A 15,665-nucleotide genomic window follows, 5' to 3' on the forward strand; every position below is an offset into this window, starting at 1 on the left:
GTATCTGGCGAATCATGTGGCTTACGCATTCCATGCGTGTGTCATCAATACGGGAAGTGACGTCGCTGATTGGCTACACACGAGCTGAACTTTTCTCTGTGTATTGTACAAATTCAAGGCAGGTGAAGAGTATATTATTGAATCAGGGATACACTGGTCAGGATTAATATTTTTTTTTTTGAAGATGAATAAAAAATCAAATAAAAGATTAATGGTCAAGATTTTTTTTTAAAGTAGGCTAATTAAATAAAATAATTGACTATGAAATCATAAATATGAATGACAAAAGTGGTGAATAAGTCGATGTGCATATACTGTTATTGCTTTGACGACATGTACATGTTGCTAAAGACATTGGAAACTTTTGAGGTTTATTTGTTGGAAGAACCGACAGTTTCCAGAACAGAGAATCCGAGAAGAGGGAGCAGCTCGAGGCGCTGAACACCTGTTGCGATTAGACTGGCACGCGACCCATTCTAAGCACTCGCGTGGCAGCTGCGCAAACGTTAAACAAAAGTAGTAAAAGAAAGTTTGAAAATCATTGAAGATTTCTATTCAAATACACACGCACGGACGCGCGCATTGACGCTCTCTCTCTCTCTCTTTCTCTCTCTCTCACATACGCACACACACACACACACACACACTTTAAAATGAGAGGCTTTTATCCACGACACTACAGTCCACCCACCCACCACCCAACGTGTGCTCAATGACGCACCATACAAAAAAAATGTGCAATCAACATCCAAAAATATGCTCGTAAAACTGGTAAACTATTGAAATAGGATCTGTGCTTTTCAAGAGAAATACAAAACGTCGTAATAGTGTTTTCTTTCCCTCTGGCGGTGAATGGAACAATGCTGCCACAAGCCATCTGGTCAAGGTGTGGATAGAACACCCGATACCCCCTCAGCCAGGTGCTGGGCTGTAGCCCTAGTCCGACCTCGTCTTCACTGTCTCCATCTATTACTGTTATTATGTTGTATTAAGAGCAGAGAATATGGTTAGGTTTCGAGTTTTTGGGGGCCGGGTTAACGCATAGAAACAAAATCTATAGAACAGTGTAGATTGCGAGTGTTTTGGCTGCCACCCATGAGTTTACCAGTCAAATTGCCAAGGTTCGAGGTTCCAAGCCCTTTTCTAAATTCTATCGGTTCTTATTCTATGGGTAAGCATCGAGCTATTTGGTTTATGAGTTGACACTCAATTTATATTGCAGTCATTCTCAATGAACCCACACAAACTGTAGCGCAATTACATGTGCTTTAACTCGCTTTACTTGCGGACAGATATCAGACCATATATTACAAAACACAATTGTGCTCAGTGCCATGCGGTATATCTACGTCTGAGGCTGCTACCGGGTTGAACTATTAGAATCTCTTTTTGTTTCTTCTTCTGTGACGCCTCAGTCTCGTGATGGGCTGTAGCGGTACGTGTGTACTAGGTCTGCCTGTAATGAACAGCACAGCTAAAGGTTGATAGCCTACCTGTAATAATAACACCTTGAATGAATTTCACTTGATTGGCCTTTGACAAAGTTGCAATGGTGATCAGAATTACAAACATTCTCAGTAGTTACGGACTGTGCAGCAAAACAATGTTCGACCGATTGGCTGAGTGTCTGACCGGGTAACATTATGTAATTCATCTCTCCTACATATGCAAAGTTCTGGGAGCGGAGCTGTGTCTGAATTATTTCATAGGGTAGCTATAACTCTGTCATTTAGCTCCGCGCTGCCATCTAGTGACACACACAAAACGCATCGCTGTTCCTCAGAAGTGAACTTGGTTGTTTTGTGATATTCGCCGTCTACATGTGTAATAACAAAAACCATTGGCAACAAAGGCTACTGGGGGTGATGTTTTAAGTCTTTATAATATCTTTCTATTCTAGGAGGTAGATGTGAGAACTCAGAATATTGTGTGTTCATGAAATGTTGTGTTTTGTTCCACTCAATGTTCGTGCGCAAAAGTGCTCATGCCTCATGCGTAAAAACGCTTTCTCCCGTGTGTCTTATTACCACGCTCTCCGGTCTACCATAGCCATTTGTATCTAAAAAATAAATAAAGTGTACTGTGTAGTCTCAGCTTCCACCTCTCTCCTCTCTCCTCTCCGCCAGCTACAGCAGTGAGTGCTGGGCGTGCGTAATGTGACAAAGGAACGCCCGTGTCGTCCTCGGCTCCGCCCTCTCTCGGAGTCAGCCTGGTGAAAGCGGAGCCTGCTGAAGAATCTCTTCTCACCAGTACAACAACTCAACTGAGGGAGTCCGCATGCATGTGTCTAGACATTTCCGTGTTTGCGAGCAGAGCTTGCACTGAATGCACTCGCGCTGGAAATAAAACGAGACTCACTGAACTGTTGAGTGACATTATGCCATGTTTGTTATTGTTATGAACCCGACGAACCTGTAGGGGCCATAAAAATATAAGTATATAATTAAATACAAATGACTTTGTTATAAACATCATATTACACCTCTGTATTATAGAAGGGTCAACCAGGATATGTTATTATCATAAATTAGTATAATTACTCATATACAAATATATGCTAGAACCTATTTATATATTCCCTCAAACATTATCTCTTTATCATAATAGACCATTACAGTCCAAACAAAGTGAACAAGTTGTTACATGCTTCCCCTTATGCAACAGCAGGCCTATACTACTCTGAATGATATGATGCATCGCATTAGACTGGTTCCCATACATACAGCAACACCTTAATGATATAGGTATGGCTGGTTGGTGTAGAAAAAGTCCAAAACATAAGTATGTCTCTTTAAAGAGAGGTTTGTGTGTATACTGGAATGAGGTCAGACGTAAAGCTCCTCATTGCACGCGCTGATTATTATTAGATTACTTCTTTTTTTTTTTGGTCCAATGAGAAGAAACTGGGCGTGGTCTTGGCACTAGACAGGGTAGAGACAGCCACGGATTGGCTGAATTGTATCGCCATTATATCTTTGGAAAAGGATAAAGCTGCACGGGGAGAAATTAGAGGCTGCTGAAAGTTACCGAGTGCGCAGCTGAAAGGTGGATCCTGGTTCTAGTGAAACAAGCTTCTTCCCGCATGGTGCTCGGAAAGAAAAGCTATGCAGAAAAAGAGTTACCTTACTTTAAAAACTTTGAACATTTTCAGTGTCAGTGCGCTCACACAGCCACTCAGTTTGCTTTCCGCTGCTTACACGGCACATGTTTATGTCCTACACGACTGCTAGAGTTGATTAGCTTAGGCTACATAAAGCATTGTCGGAGGAAACAGAGTGGAAAACGGGGGACAGTTTTACACCGTTCGTTCTGTATCATATTACAGAGACTCGGGAAAAAAAAGAACTTTTAACAAATCCAGCATTTTTAACGGCTATCAACGGATTCCTGTGGTTCCGGTTCGGCACATCTCAGGACTGACTTCTATTCACACAGCCAGCTAGAATTGTAAAATAAAATACTTTTCTTTTAAAAAATAAACCTACTGTGTGGAACTGAACTGGAGAGCAAGCAGGCGCACTCTCATTGACATTATAATCATGGTACAGAAGACAAGTAATGCGGAGAGCTCCGAGGCTGTGTTCGAGGGAGAGTCGTCCGATTCCGGAGCTATGGACCTGGACATGGCATCCTCACCGAGCCCCGGATCCACGGCTTCTTCCGCGGGGGAAGGCAAACTGAACCCCGCCTGGTGCAAAACACCCACCGGTCACATCAAGAGGCCGATGAACGCTTTCATGGTGTGGTCACAGATTGAAAGGCGTAAAATTATGGAGCAGTCACCGGACATGCACAACGCGGAGATATCCAAGAGACTGGGCAAGCGCTGGAAGCTACTGAAAGACTGCGACAAGATCCCCTTCATACGAGAGGCGGAGCGGCTCAGACTCAAGCACATGGCGGACTACCCAGACTACAAGTACCGGCCCAGAAAGAAGGTGAAGTCCAGCAGCTCCAAACCGGGAGGCGAGAAGGAGGGAAAAATCAGCGGTAGCAACTGTAACACCAGCATGAAACCATCTTCTAAAAAGAGTGGCTCAAAATCATCCAGCAAACCTCATAAAATAGTTTTTGGGAACAGCACCAAAACACCATCATTCCCAGAACAAGTCATCGGCACAGATCACCATTCTCTTTACAAATCCAAGTCTGTTTCTGCTGCCAAACTAATACCTGACAAGAAGAAGCGTATGTATGTGTTCGGGGGCAGCAGCCTTAGCCACAGTGTGAGCCCGTCTTCAGCAGCGGTGCCCGCCAGTCCCACACTCAGCAGCTCCGCGGATTCCAGCGAACCACTCAGCCTGTATGAGGACGCGACAGCCAGCAGCAGGCAGGGCGGCGAGTCTCCCTCCAGCGCCTCGGAAGACTACACTACTATGCGGGCGTCCTCCCCTACTCCCTCCGCTTCTCACTCCTCGTCCTCCTCCCAATCCTCTTCATCAGATGAGGAGTTTGAGGATGATCTACTGGACATTAACTCTAGCCCTGGTTTTGACAGCATGTCTCTGGGAAGCTTTGGGTCCTCGGTTTTGGACAGAGACTTGGATTTTAATTTCGAGTCGGGCTCCGGTTCTCACTTTGAGTTTCCCGACTACTGCACCCCAGAGGTGAGCGAGATGATTTCAGGAGACTGGCTAGAGTCGACCATTTCTAATTTGGTGTTCACGTATTGAGCGAGAGAAATAGAGAACGAGAAAACCCACAAGCAGGAAATGTTGTCTTACTATTCTAAGCAAAAAAAAAAAGGGATTCCGGTAAAGTGATTTTTACCGTAACCTACAAAGGGTCCCTCCCGCCGAGAAAGAGACTGCAAGTCCCCACGTGCTGACTGTTGAACAAAGCGAGAGAATAACTTGCTTTTTATTTCAAGAATCAACTGTCGACTGTTATTATGAGACATGGCTACAAGTAAGCTGAAGTATTGCCTCGACTGGAGAGGAAGATATTGTTGCGCCCTGAGTAGGAGTGATCGGGTCCTATTGAAAGAAACACTCGATCAGAACTGGAAAACTGTGATTGATTTGCACGATTATAATGATGGCGGGTTTAGGTCAGCTATACTTTATTAATCAATGTTAGTTACTTAAAAGGGACATGTTGAGAAACGTTTTTATGATCGCCAAGTGAACTTCATAAGCCTTACAGAGGTACAGAAATAGGCTGGATGTCTGGACAGCCTTTTGTTGTTGTCATCGAGGCAGATGGATTTATGAACCAGGTGGGTTGTTGACCTAAAAGTCAAACCTTTTTTAAAAGATAAAACGCATGATGTTACCTGTCCTCTGTTTTACTGAGATGTATGTTAGACTGTCGAACAGTTGAAACTAGTTTTAGGGTTATTTAAATGGATAGATGGGCGCTATGTTTGGTTCCTTTTTTTTTTTACCTAAAAGGAACCAAAAAAAAAAAATCACCAGCTGTTTTAATTCTTAACTTCAGGATTCAAACGCAACTGAAATCTGTGCTGAACTTTATACACATCTCTACAATTCAGGACCAAAATTATTTTATGTTTTTTCTGATGTTTTATTATATTGTATAGAGAAATTCTCACCGATTGTTTTTTTTTTTTTCATCCTCGAATTTCATTTTGTTCATTTTTTTCAGAGGACATTTTTATATGATGTATTTATATACTGGCCAAAACATTTTCGACTTAATTGTTTTTGTTTGTTTTTTCTTGTACTGGTCTTGTTATGATGTTTTCCCTCACCGTCTGTTTCCTTCGCTGAAAGAAGGGCTAGACTTTTCACTTTTGATTTTTTATAGTTCAATGTAGACTTTGGACACTTAAAGAGAGGAAACATTTGTTTATTTTGTCAGTGTATTTTTGTACAGATATATATCAAAGGGGGTGTCAATCGGTGTATATCGCTGTTTGGATTTCCTCGTTTTAAAGATCCAGGTGGCCGGTTATCTCATGAATCGGCCTTCTGTCCATGTTTACAGTATCAATCTGCAGGCTTCTTAAAGACACAGTACCACATTTCAATACCCCTGTGAACATGCGCTTCAACTCACACACACACACACACACAGTATTTTGAGCAGGCACACTTCTGCATTTCATTTTAGAATCTTGCCTAATAAAGAAAGATTGTAGCTTTAAATGAACAATTTCTTGGCGTTTTTATATCGACATTCGGGGTAAAAACCACTGGATGGAAGAATATAAAATCATATAAAGTAATATTCAAATTGCGTATTTTGAGTTCCCGCAAACAACAATTATGTAGACCTTCTGCTTTTCTCATTGTATTTGAATATGTAATCTTTTCTACTTGTTCGCTAACTCTAGCTAATTGTTTTAGTATCTTATGGCATGGTGAATGAATAGTATTTTGTATTTCAGATTCAGGTTATAGCTGTTGTGTTTATATATATAAAAAAAAAAGATTAAAAAAAAAAAAGATAAGAAAAATGAGGACAAAACCGTGAAAACATCTTTGTACATTTGACTGTGTATCATAAGCAAAAATATAGTGTGTTTTATGTGTAGTTAAGCTATACCATGACAGGCACTAGAACTGATCGCTTTCTACTATCTTTACTTATGTGTAAGGTGGTTGTTCAGGATTTGTATTTTATATATATATATATACAGTTTTAAATATATTAACTTTATTTTCATCCCATTTCTGTGCAATATGCTGTGTAGAATATTGTTTTGTCTAATCATTGCCATAACAACAGTTTTGAAAAGAGGGGGAGGGGGGGACTCATGCCAGCTAATCGTGTCAATTCACTGCCTGTCAGATTGTTGATAATTCTGTACATAACTTTTTTTTTTTTTTTTTTTTTTCAAGAAGGAAATAAAAATCAGCTGGAACTGAAACACATCCCTCGTCTCTGTCGACTCATTCTGTCTGATCTCTAGAAGATCCCTTTTTAAAAAAAAAAATCAAAACACTACTTTAATGTATACTTGATGTTTACAGTCTACAATCATTGTTATACCGTACTCCTCCTCTCTGTTGACGCATTCTTGGTCTGATGTTTGTACGTGTATAGAAATGCTGCCTTTTAAAAAAACAACAACATGAAAACAGGGTGTACATTTACTGCACACAAATAATGTACACGTATACAAAACCTACTCGTGCATTAGAAGTGCTCCTTTTAGGGAATGAAAATGGCATACTGTACACTAGTCAATGTAGGGCATTAGTGTAAAGGCTGCAAGGCCTGTATTGGTAAAGCAGTGGTTGTTTATGATGGTTTATATGGGGAGTGATAACATGGAAGACCCCAGACTTCACACATTCTCACAGACATACTGTATAAGAAGTAGAAGTACCTTAATATGGTCTATAACATCAGTCCCGTGTATGAATGTTTATTTAACCTTTATTTAACCTAGGCAAGTCAGTTTAGAACAAATTCTTATTTACAATGACGGCCCTACCCCTGGCCAATATCTACCCTAACTATCGTTATAAATACGTCTCCTTGGGAGGTGATGTTATAGTGGCATTACAAGGGTTATGGTATTCAGCAGTCAGCATGTATTCACTTCCTAGCTCCATGTCTGTCTCCCAGACAGTGCCTCCCCTCCCCCTTCCCCAGACAGCACAGTGTATTAGCGTATGTGGGGGGATGGGCCCTGGCTGGCTACATGCAAGGATGAGACATCCCAAATCAGCACAGCAAACAGGCTGGGCCTGTATTCACATTCAAGAGTCTCAAGAGTAGAATCAGTTTGACCTTTTAAGAGAGTAATGAATAAGATGACATGTACGGGAGGGTGGGTTAACCTGATCCTAGATCAGCGCTCCTACTTCGAATACAGGCCCAGGCTTGTCTAATAAACACAACACTCTCTCTCAGTTTCTAACCTGGTATTTATTACTATGTTAATAACTACGCACTAAAAAGGCTGTGTTGAGTTCTAGAACCCTAATTAGAATGAACACTCTAATACATTGCTTCAACCTAAGTGGTACGCTAGAATGGATATTGGGAATAGTCCTTTTAAGGACTAAAACCTTTTGACATAATCCCTCTCCATTCTGTATTTGAATCCTTCTAAGAACCATACAATTAGCCACTTTATTAGCTAACCGGATAGTGGAAGTTGGTGCAGCTATCTCATACCTACCCTGCTGTAGCCCCCCCCCCCCTTCACCCCTTCAGCTCAGCTGATTACAGAGAGGGAGGTGAATGAAGGTAGTGGCTCAGTAAAAACCCAGCAGGAGGGAGGGGGGGCTAGAGCCTCAGCCACCCCCTCTCCTCTCTTTGGGGGAAGGGGAGGGTGTCAGGCTGGGAGAGAGGAAAGGCATGACTGCTGGGCTGATTTCCGGGCTAGTGGGAGTAGAGAAATTACCCTGTGGAAATCAGTGGATACTGGGGAGTATGGGGGATTTATATAGAGAGGAAATGTATTAAATTGGATTGTCAGTTAGGGTCTGAGTGGGTGTGTTTACTGTAATCCCTGCACATTTTATATATTTATCTAGGCAAGTCTGTTCAGAACAAACTCTTATTTACAATGACCGCCTACACCGGACGACGCTGGGCCAATTGTGCAGAGACCAATCACAGGCGGTTGTGATACAGCCTGGATTCAAACCAGGGTGTCTGTAGTGACGCTTCTAGCGCTGAGATGAGGTGCCTTAGACCGCTGCGCCACTCGGGAACCTCAACCTGCTCCTTCATTGGTCCAAAGCCAAAGATATATATGTTTCAACATCACTCTGGCTGTAAACTGCAGTAACCTGGTGAGGCTTCCCTTCAGGTAACAAGTGTCACCCAGTAGCCATGCACTCACTCATATTACCAGTGGCCTACAAGGAAGGAAAAGACAGTGCATTGAATTGTTTTTTGTTTGTTGTCATGATGATTTGTTGACGTCTGTCAATCTGTCCACCTCACCTTACTCACACCGAAAGTACTGTACTTATGGAAACGGAAAGAAACGTCGTCATTTTTACTTCAATATGTTCTTCCGCAAACAAAAATAATCCACCTCCATATGCCTCTCCAGTCTTTCTCTACCAACCTCTAGATACACCAGCCGGACTGTTTCTATCTCTAGATACACCAGCCAGACTGTTTCTACCTCTAGATACACCAGCCGGACTGTTTCTATCTCTAGATACACCAGCCAGACTGTTTCTACCTCTAGATACACCAGCCAGTCTGTTTCTATCTCTAGATACACCAGCCAGACTGTTTCTATCTCTAGATACACCAGCCAGACTGTTTCTATCTCTAGATACACCAGCCAGACTGTTTCTACCTCTAGATACACCAGACGGACTGTTTCTACCTCTAGATACACCAGCCAGACTGTTTCTATCTCTAGATACACCAGCCAGACTGTTTCTACCTCTAGATACACCAGCCAGACTGTTTCTATCTCTAGATACACCAGCCAGACTGTTTCTACCTCTAGATACACCAGCCAGACTGTTTCTATCTCTAGATACACCAGCCAGACTGTTTCTATCTCTAGATACACCAGCCAGACTGTTTCTATCGCTAGATACACCAGACGGACTGTTTCTACCTCTAGATACACCAGCCAGACTGTTTCTATCTCTATCTCTAGATACACCAGCCAGACTGTTTCTACCTCTAGATACATCAGCCAGACTGTTTCTACCTCTAGATACACCAGACGGACTGTTTCTACCTCTAGATACACCAGCCAGACTGTTTCTACCTCTAGATACACCAGACGGACTGTTTCTATCTCTAGATACACCAGCCAGACTGTTTCTATCTCTAGATACACCAGCCAGACTGTTTCTATCTCTATCTCTAGATACACCAGCCAGACTGTTTCTACCTCTAGATACACAGCCAGACTGTTTCTATCTCTATCTCTAGATACACCAGCCAGACTGTTTCTATCTCTAGATACACCAGCCAGACTGTTTCTATCTCTAGATACACCAGCCAGTCTGGACTGTTTCTATCTCTAGATACACCAGCCAGACTGTTTCTATCTCTATCTCTAGATACACCAGCCAGACTGTTTCTATCTCTATCTCTAGATACACCAGCCAGACTGTTTCTATCTCTAGATACACCAGCCAGACTGTTTCTATCTCTAGATACACCTCTAGATACACCAGCCAGACTGTTTCTACCTCTAGATACACCAGCCAGACTGTTTCTACCTCTAGATACACCAGCCAGACTGTTTCTACCTCTAGATACACCAGCCAGACTGTTTCTATCTCTACCTCTAGATACACCAGCCAGACTGTTTCTATCTCTATCTCTAGATACACCAGCCAGACTGTTTCTATCTCTAGATACACCAGCCAGACTGTTTCTATCTCTAGATACACCAGCCAGACTGTTTCTATCTCTAGATACACCAGCCAGACTGTTTCTATCTCTATCTCTAGATACACCAGCCAGACTGTTTCTATCTCTAGATACACCAGCCAGACTGTTTCTACCTCTAGATACACCAGACGGACTGTTTCTACCTCTAGATACACCAGCCAGACTGTTTCTATCTCTAGATACACCAGCCAGACTGTTTCTATCTCTAGATACACCAGCCAGACTGTTTCTACCTCTAGATACACCAGCCAGACTGTTTCTACCTCTAGATACACCAGCCAGACTGTTTCTACTGTTTCTATCTCTAGATACACCAGCCAGACTGTTTCTAGATCTCTAGCCAGACTCTAGATACACCAGCCAGACTGTTTCTATCTCTAGATACACCAGCCAGACTGTTTCTACCTCTAGATACACCAGCCAGACTGTTTCTATCTCTACCTCTAGATACACCAGCCAGACTGTTTCTATCTCTAGATACACCAGCCAGACTGTTTCTATCTCTACCTCTAGATACACCAGCCAGACTGTTTCTATCTCTAGATACACCAGCCAGACTGTTTCTATCCCTAGATACACCAGCCAGACTGTTTCTATCTCTATCTCTAGATACACCAGCCAGACTGTTTCTACCTCTAGATACACCAGCCAGACTGTTTCTATCTCTACCTCTAGATACACCAGCCAGACTGTTTCTATCTCTAGATACACCAGCCAGACTGTTTCTATCTCTACCAGTACTGCACTATAAAGGAACTAGAGTGCCATTTGGAGTCTGTGGGTTCTTCACAGGTTATGCTGGAAGGCAGTTCAGAACAAAGAACATGTTTTTTTAGACTAGTGACTTGTTACACAGCGGGAGATCTTTTCAGACTACTGGTTTGTTACATAGCGGGAGATCTTTTCAGACTACTGGCTTCAAACTACTGACTTGTTACACATTGGATATGGATATTTTCAAACTACTGGTTTGTTACACAGCAGGAGATCTTTTCAGACTACTGGTTTGTTATCCAGGCTGTATCACATCCGGCCATGATTGGGAGTCCCATAGGGCGGCGCACAATTGGCCCAGCGTCGTCCGGGTTTGACCCGGGGTAGGCCGTCATTGTAAATAAGATTTTTTTTCTTAACTGATTTGCCTAGTTAAATAAAGGTAATATACAGTAGTACTTAAAAAGTATTACTTAAAAATCATACAATGTGATTTTCAGGATTTTTGTTTTAGATTCCGTCTCTCACAGTTGAAGTGTACCTATGATAAAAATGACAGACCTCTACATGCTTTGTAAGTAGGAAAACCTGCAAAATCGGGCATTGTATCAAATACTTGTTCTCCCCACTGTAGATATAATTGTTACACAGTGGGTGATGTTTCTGTGCTTTCAATACTCAAGTTCATGGTTGAAGATTTCACAATGCTTATCTTGCTCTTCTTTGAATACTTGTTTAGTCTCCTCAACAGTAAATACACAGTTAATAGAATTAATTGAGGGCATAGTGTTGATTTGTAATCCAATGGATTTGTGTTTGTTAGAGTGGCAGACAGCCTAGTGGTTAAGAATGTTGGGCCAGTAACTGAAAGCTCGCTAGTTCGAATTGCTGAGCTGACTAGATTTAAAAATCTGTTGATGTGCCCTTGAGCAAGGCACTTAACCCTAATTGCTTGTGTAAGTCACTCTGGATAAGGGTGTCTGCTAAATGTAAACATGTATTTCACACTTTGTATGTTATTTATTCCTAAAAAGTACGAATGTTGAGGATGAATATGGTGAATATTGGAAGCTCTGCACAGAGACATGGCAATCTAAGGCTTTGTAGATCAATAGTTGTATTATTAAAAAAATATGTATTATATAATATAACTATTCTATTTTATAAAAGCTTTTAATCTTTGAGGTCTAGAAGTTCCAAATTGTTATACGTTTTTGTTCCTTCCTCTTATTCATAACAAACATTAATAAAGCTTCATAAACTAACCAACGAAGCCTTATAATCTCTCTCAGCTTCTCTATTGTTAGAAAAGTTCTCTCCTTTCATTTGACTGGTATAAAGACAACAAGTCCATACTAAAGCTGTTATTAAATGTCCAAGTTATGTCAGTCATCAGAGTTGTCCCTAGATGATGTGGGAGAGGGACGGCCAGACAAGGACAGACAGTGAGGTCTCTGGACAAAGAGTTACCGAAGTAACGGTCTATGTGGAAATATACCGTCTTTGCGTAAAATAGCTGGAAAAACAAAAATCAAATACTAATTGAGTAATATGTTGTTAGTGTTAATCTTATGAATATACTGTACCTATGATGTTGTTTTCTTGGTTGTTGTTTAGTATTATTTAGAGGGCGGGACTGAAACTGGAATGAACAAGGCGCGGCCAAGATTCCCCTTCACACGTGCAGACAAAGAGCGCCAACAACACAACCCAAATATGCACTTTTAAACTTTTCCAAACGAAACGGACGACTTCCACGAACATAGGAAATGCAACGGTAAGTGGGTTTTAAAGTGAATGTTATGCCATGTGTTGTTTTTGCTGAGATTTTTATTAGATTTAATTACAATATAAAAAAGTTGCTGATAGTTGGTGCGTCAGCTCGCAAAGTTGAGAGCACAAAGCGCGAGAGGAGCGTTCCTTTGTCTGATGCAGCGCAGAGACCGGAGAGAGAGAGCGAGCGCATGGATGCTTTCAAATGTACTTATATCCTCCCTAAATAACTCGTTTATTATTGACATATATAAACTCTATGGATCGAAGTTTGTAGTAGTTTCGTGGTGTTTATCTCAAGGGGATGGGTTGAAGGAGACAAAGCTGTCAAAAGTTGGATGGTGAGGGAAGTTGGAAAGAGAATTACGCGTGACGACGAACTTTCTTTTTAGTAATACATGTTTGGATAAAATACACGTTTGAATGACAAATTCGTAGGCTTATTTATATAAATAATTACATTGTGAAGTTCAGAGTGATATGGACACTTTTTGCTGTTGTGAAGAATTGAGAACAGTACAATCAGGTGCATGTATGCTTCTCTATTTGGATATAACCTAATAGTTGAAACAAGACCAAATGGAATATTTTACAGTCTTCTATTATGATTCCAGAACGCGACAACGAATAAAGGCGGATGAAGTCCTGGTAGTTTAGGGAGTGAGCATTGAGCAACAGGTATAAGACACAGCACAGTGAGTCGGTGTGGTGGGCTCTTTGTTACGTTCCCTTTGTTCTGTTCCATACTCACCAAAAAGGATGCGAATACAAGAATGCGAATACAAGAATGCGAATACAAGAATGCGAAAAGAAAGTAGAAAATAAGCCTATTTGACTTCAGAAAAGTGATCAACTATTGGAAATAATTGATTGCGGAGGTTTTAATGCCTTTTATAAGTGGTTATGAAGGGAAACGTGCACATTTATGGATGCAAATGTATACGAATGTCTCTCTTTTTTGAGCCTCATAGAATAGAGTAAATATCTATATATATATATATTTTTTTTAATCATATTGGGTTTTTCAAAAATGAATTGAAACTTCTAGTCTAAATGAATGCTTTACCACCCCAAGTTGCAAAACGAATAGTCTAACAATCTTGTTCTGAAACCATGGAAACTTCTGTTCTAATTTGATGGGCAGGGAATTCTCCGGTTTTACACGTCTTTAACATGCGGCGTGTGTTCCTTAATCTACACTCATTATAAAACACCGAATAACGTTTTTTTAAATACATTTTTAATTGAACTTGTTGAGGATTATCTAAGTAAATACGATAGTATAGTTTGCATACGTCAAAATGTATTTTTTGTTAGCCTTATTTTATTCGTTTCATCGACCACTTTGCTGGACTGTTAAAAACAAGCCAACATCTGTCTGCCTGTGTTTATCACTAACTTGTCTATCGTTTCAAACTCGATTCTCTGCCCAAACTGTGAGTAATACAGAGGCCCTCAATAACTTTGTTTTTCCTCTGCTATCCTCAGGTGGGTTGAAACCTGTTTCATTTGAAAAGCTTTTCTTTTTCGGGAGGCCTGACCTGGGAAAACGTACATTGGAGCCGTACCTCTACAACAGGAGTTTAGCTGCAGGACCTCTGAATAACCATCTACACTGTGGCGGATTTACCCGCGACCTGTACAGGACTCATGGAATCGAAATTGGATTATATCTCCCGGCGCACATCACAGCAAAGGCTTTCCAAATTGGATAGGTGTCTCATCGGACCCTCAAGGACAACATGGGTAGGTTAGCCCGCTTCCAAAGCCATTTCTTCAGGGAAGACTTGTGGAGTGACGCTTGTTTCCTAATTTGGTGCACAACATCCCATCCTAAAACAAAGTTGCACTTGCAGTGTTGCAGTGCATATTTCAGCGTTGCAGTGCATATTTCAGCGTTGCAGGGCATATGTCAGTGTTGCAGTGCATATTTCAGCGTTGCAGGGCATATGTCAGTGTTGCAGTGCATATTTCAGCGTTGCAGTGCATATTTCAGCGTTGCAGGGCATATGTCAGCGTTGCAGGATGTATTTCAGTTGCAGGGCATATTTCATAGTTGTAGTGTGTATTTGAGAGTTTCAATGTGCATTCCAGAGTTGCAGGGCGTAAATTGGTGTGGTTGGTTTAGACTTGGCAGTGCTTAGACTGTTATTACCTCGTTTACGTCTTAGGCGACAACGTGTATTTTATTCAAATGTTTGATTTATTTATGTTCTGTTGAAATTGCATAGTTAAGTTGATAAAGTTAGAATTTGTTTTCAAACCAGCGTGTTGTCTGTGTTTACAAAAGCCATGTGACGGCCAGTTAAATGATTAGCCGGTGAACTATGTTTTTCAGCAAGGCTGAAGCTGGACAGCGTCTCTGAAATGTGGGGGAGGGGGTTGGGGATTGAACGATGATGTTGCGCATTGAGGGCCTTGTATATGATTACATGGAGTGATTTACACGCATCTGTTCACATTGCTGGCATTTATAGATTACGTTATTACATGTATTATCCACCAGACAATTCGCCTGGAGAGAGAAAGAGAGGGAGAAGTTACCTCACTATACAACCCTCATCCTCAATGATGTCATTGAGAGCCAATGAAAAGACGCGAGAGGGGGGCTCTTCGTAGAATTCAGGCAAAGCCCCCGCCCCCTACGGCGCTCATGGAACCACACGTGCACACCCCGTGTTGCCATAGTAGTAGTCGGCAGTATCACATTTTTGCCACACTGCATTGCGATAAAGTGGGGGAGAATAGGCTACACGAAGCACATGCCGGTTATAAGGCTGTTTCCGTTGCAGCTTCTGCTTGTTGTAAATGCCGTTGGGGATTTTTGTCTTTTATTAGATTAAATAAAATAGAGAGAATTTTTGAAAAGGCCTATGATT

The 15,665-nt window shown here is 41.4% G+C and overlaps 1 protein-coding gene and 1 long non-coding RNA gene across 2 annotated transcripts in view; both read left to right on the forward strand.

Moving 5' to 3' along the window:
- Window positions 1–3,000: 3,000 nt before the first annotated feature.
- LOC112239529 (SRY-box transcription factor 4) lies at window positions 3,001–6,421 on the forward strand. The gene has a single exon (XM_024407974.2). The coding sequence runs from the start codon at window positions 3,540–3,542 to the stop codon at window positions 4,671–4,673; it is 1,134 nt and encodes a 377-aa protein (XP_024263742.1). The 5' UTR covers window positions 3,001–3,539; the 3' UTR covers window positions 4,674–6,421.
- A 6,229-nt stretch (window positions 6,422–12,650) lies between these two features.
- LOC121845789 overlaps window positions 12,651–15,665 on the forward strand; it is a 9,645-nt gene continuing 6,630 nt past the window's right edge. The window contains exons 1-2 of the long non-coding RNA XR_006082779.1: window positions 12,651–12,790; window positions 14,275–14,532. This is a non-coding gene — a long non-coding RNA (uncharacterized LOC121845789). The remainder of the gene's footprint in view (window positions 12,791–14,274; window positions 14,533–15,665) is intronic.

The sequence above is a fragment of the Oncorhynchus tshawytscha genome, unplaced genomic scaffold, assembly GCF_018296145.1.
Source record: "Oncorhynchus tshawytscha isolate Ot180627B unplaced genomic scaffold, Otsh_v2.0 Un_contig_178_pilon_pilon, whole genome shotgun sequence".
Lineage (NCBI taxonomy): Eukaryota > Metazoa > Chordata > Actinopteri > Salmoniformes > Salmonidae > Oncorhynchus > Oncorhynchus tshawytscha.

What these genes read in the sequence shown, in the direction of transcription:
- LOC112239529 (XM_024407974.2), top strand. Translation starts at nt 3,540, where the DNA reads ATGGTACAGAAGACAAGTAATGCGGAGAGCTCCGAGGCTGTGTTCGAG.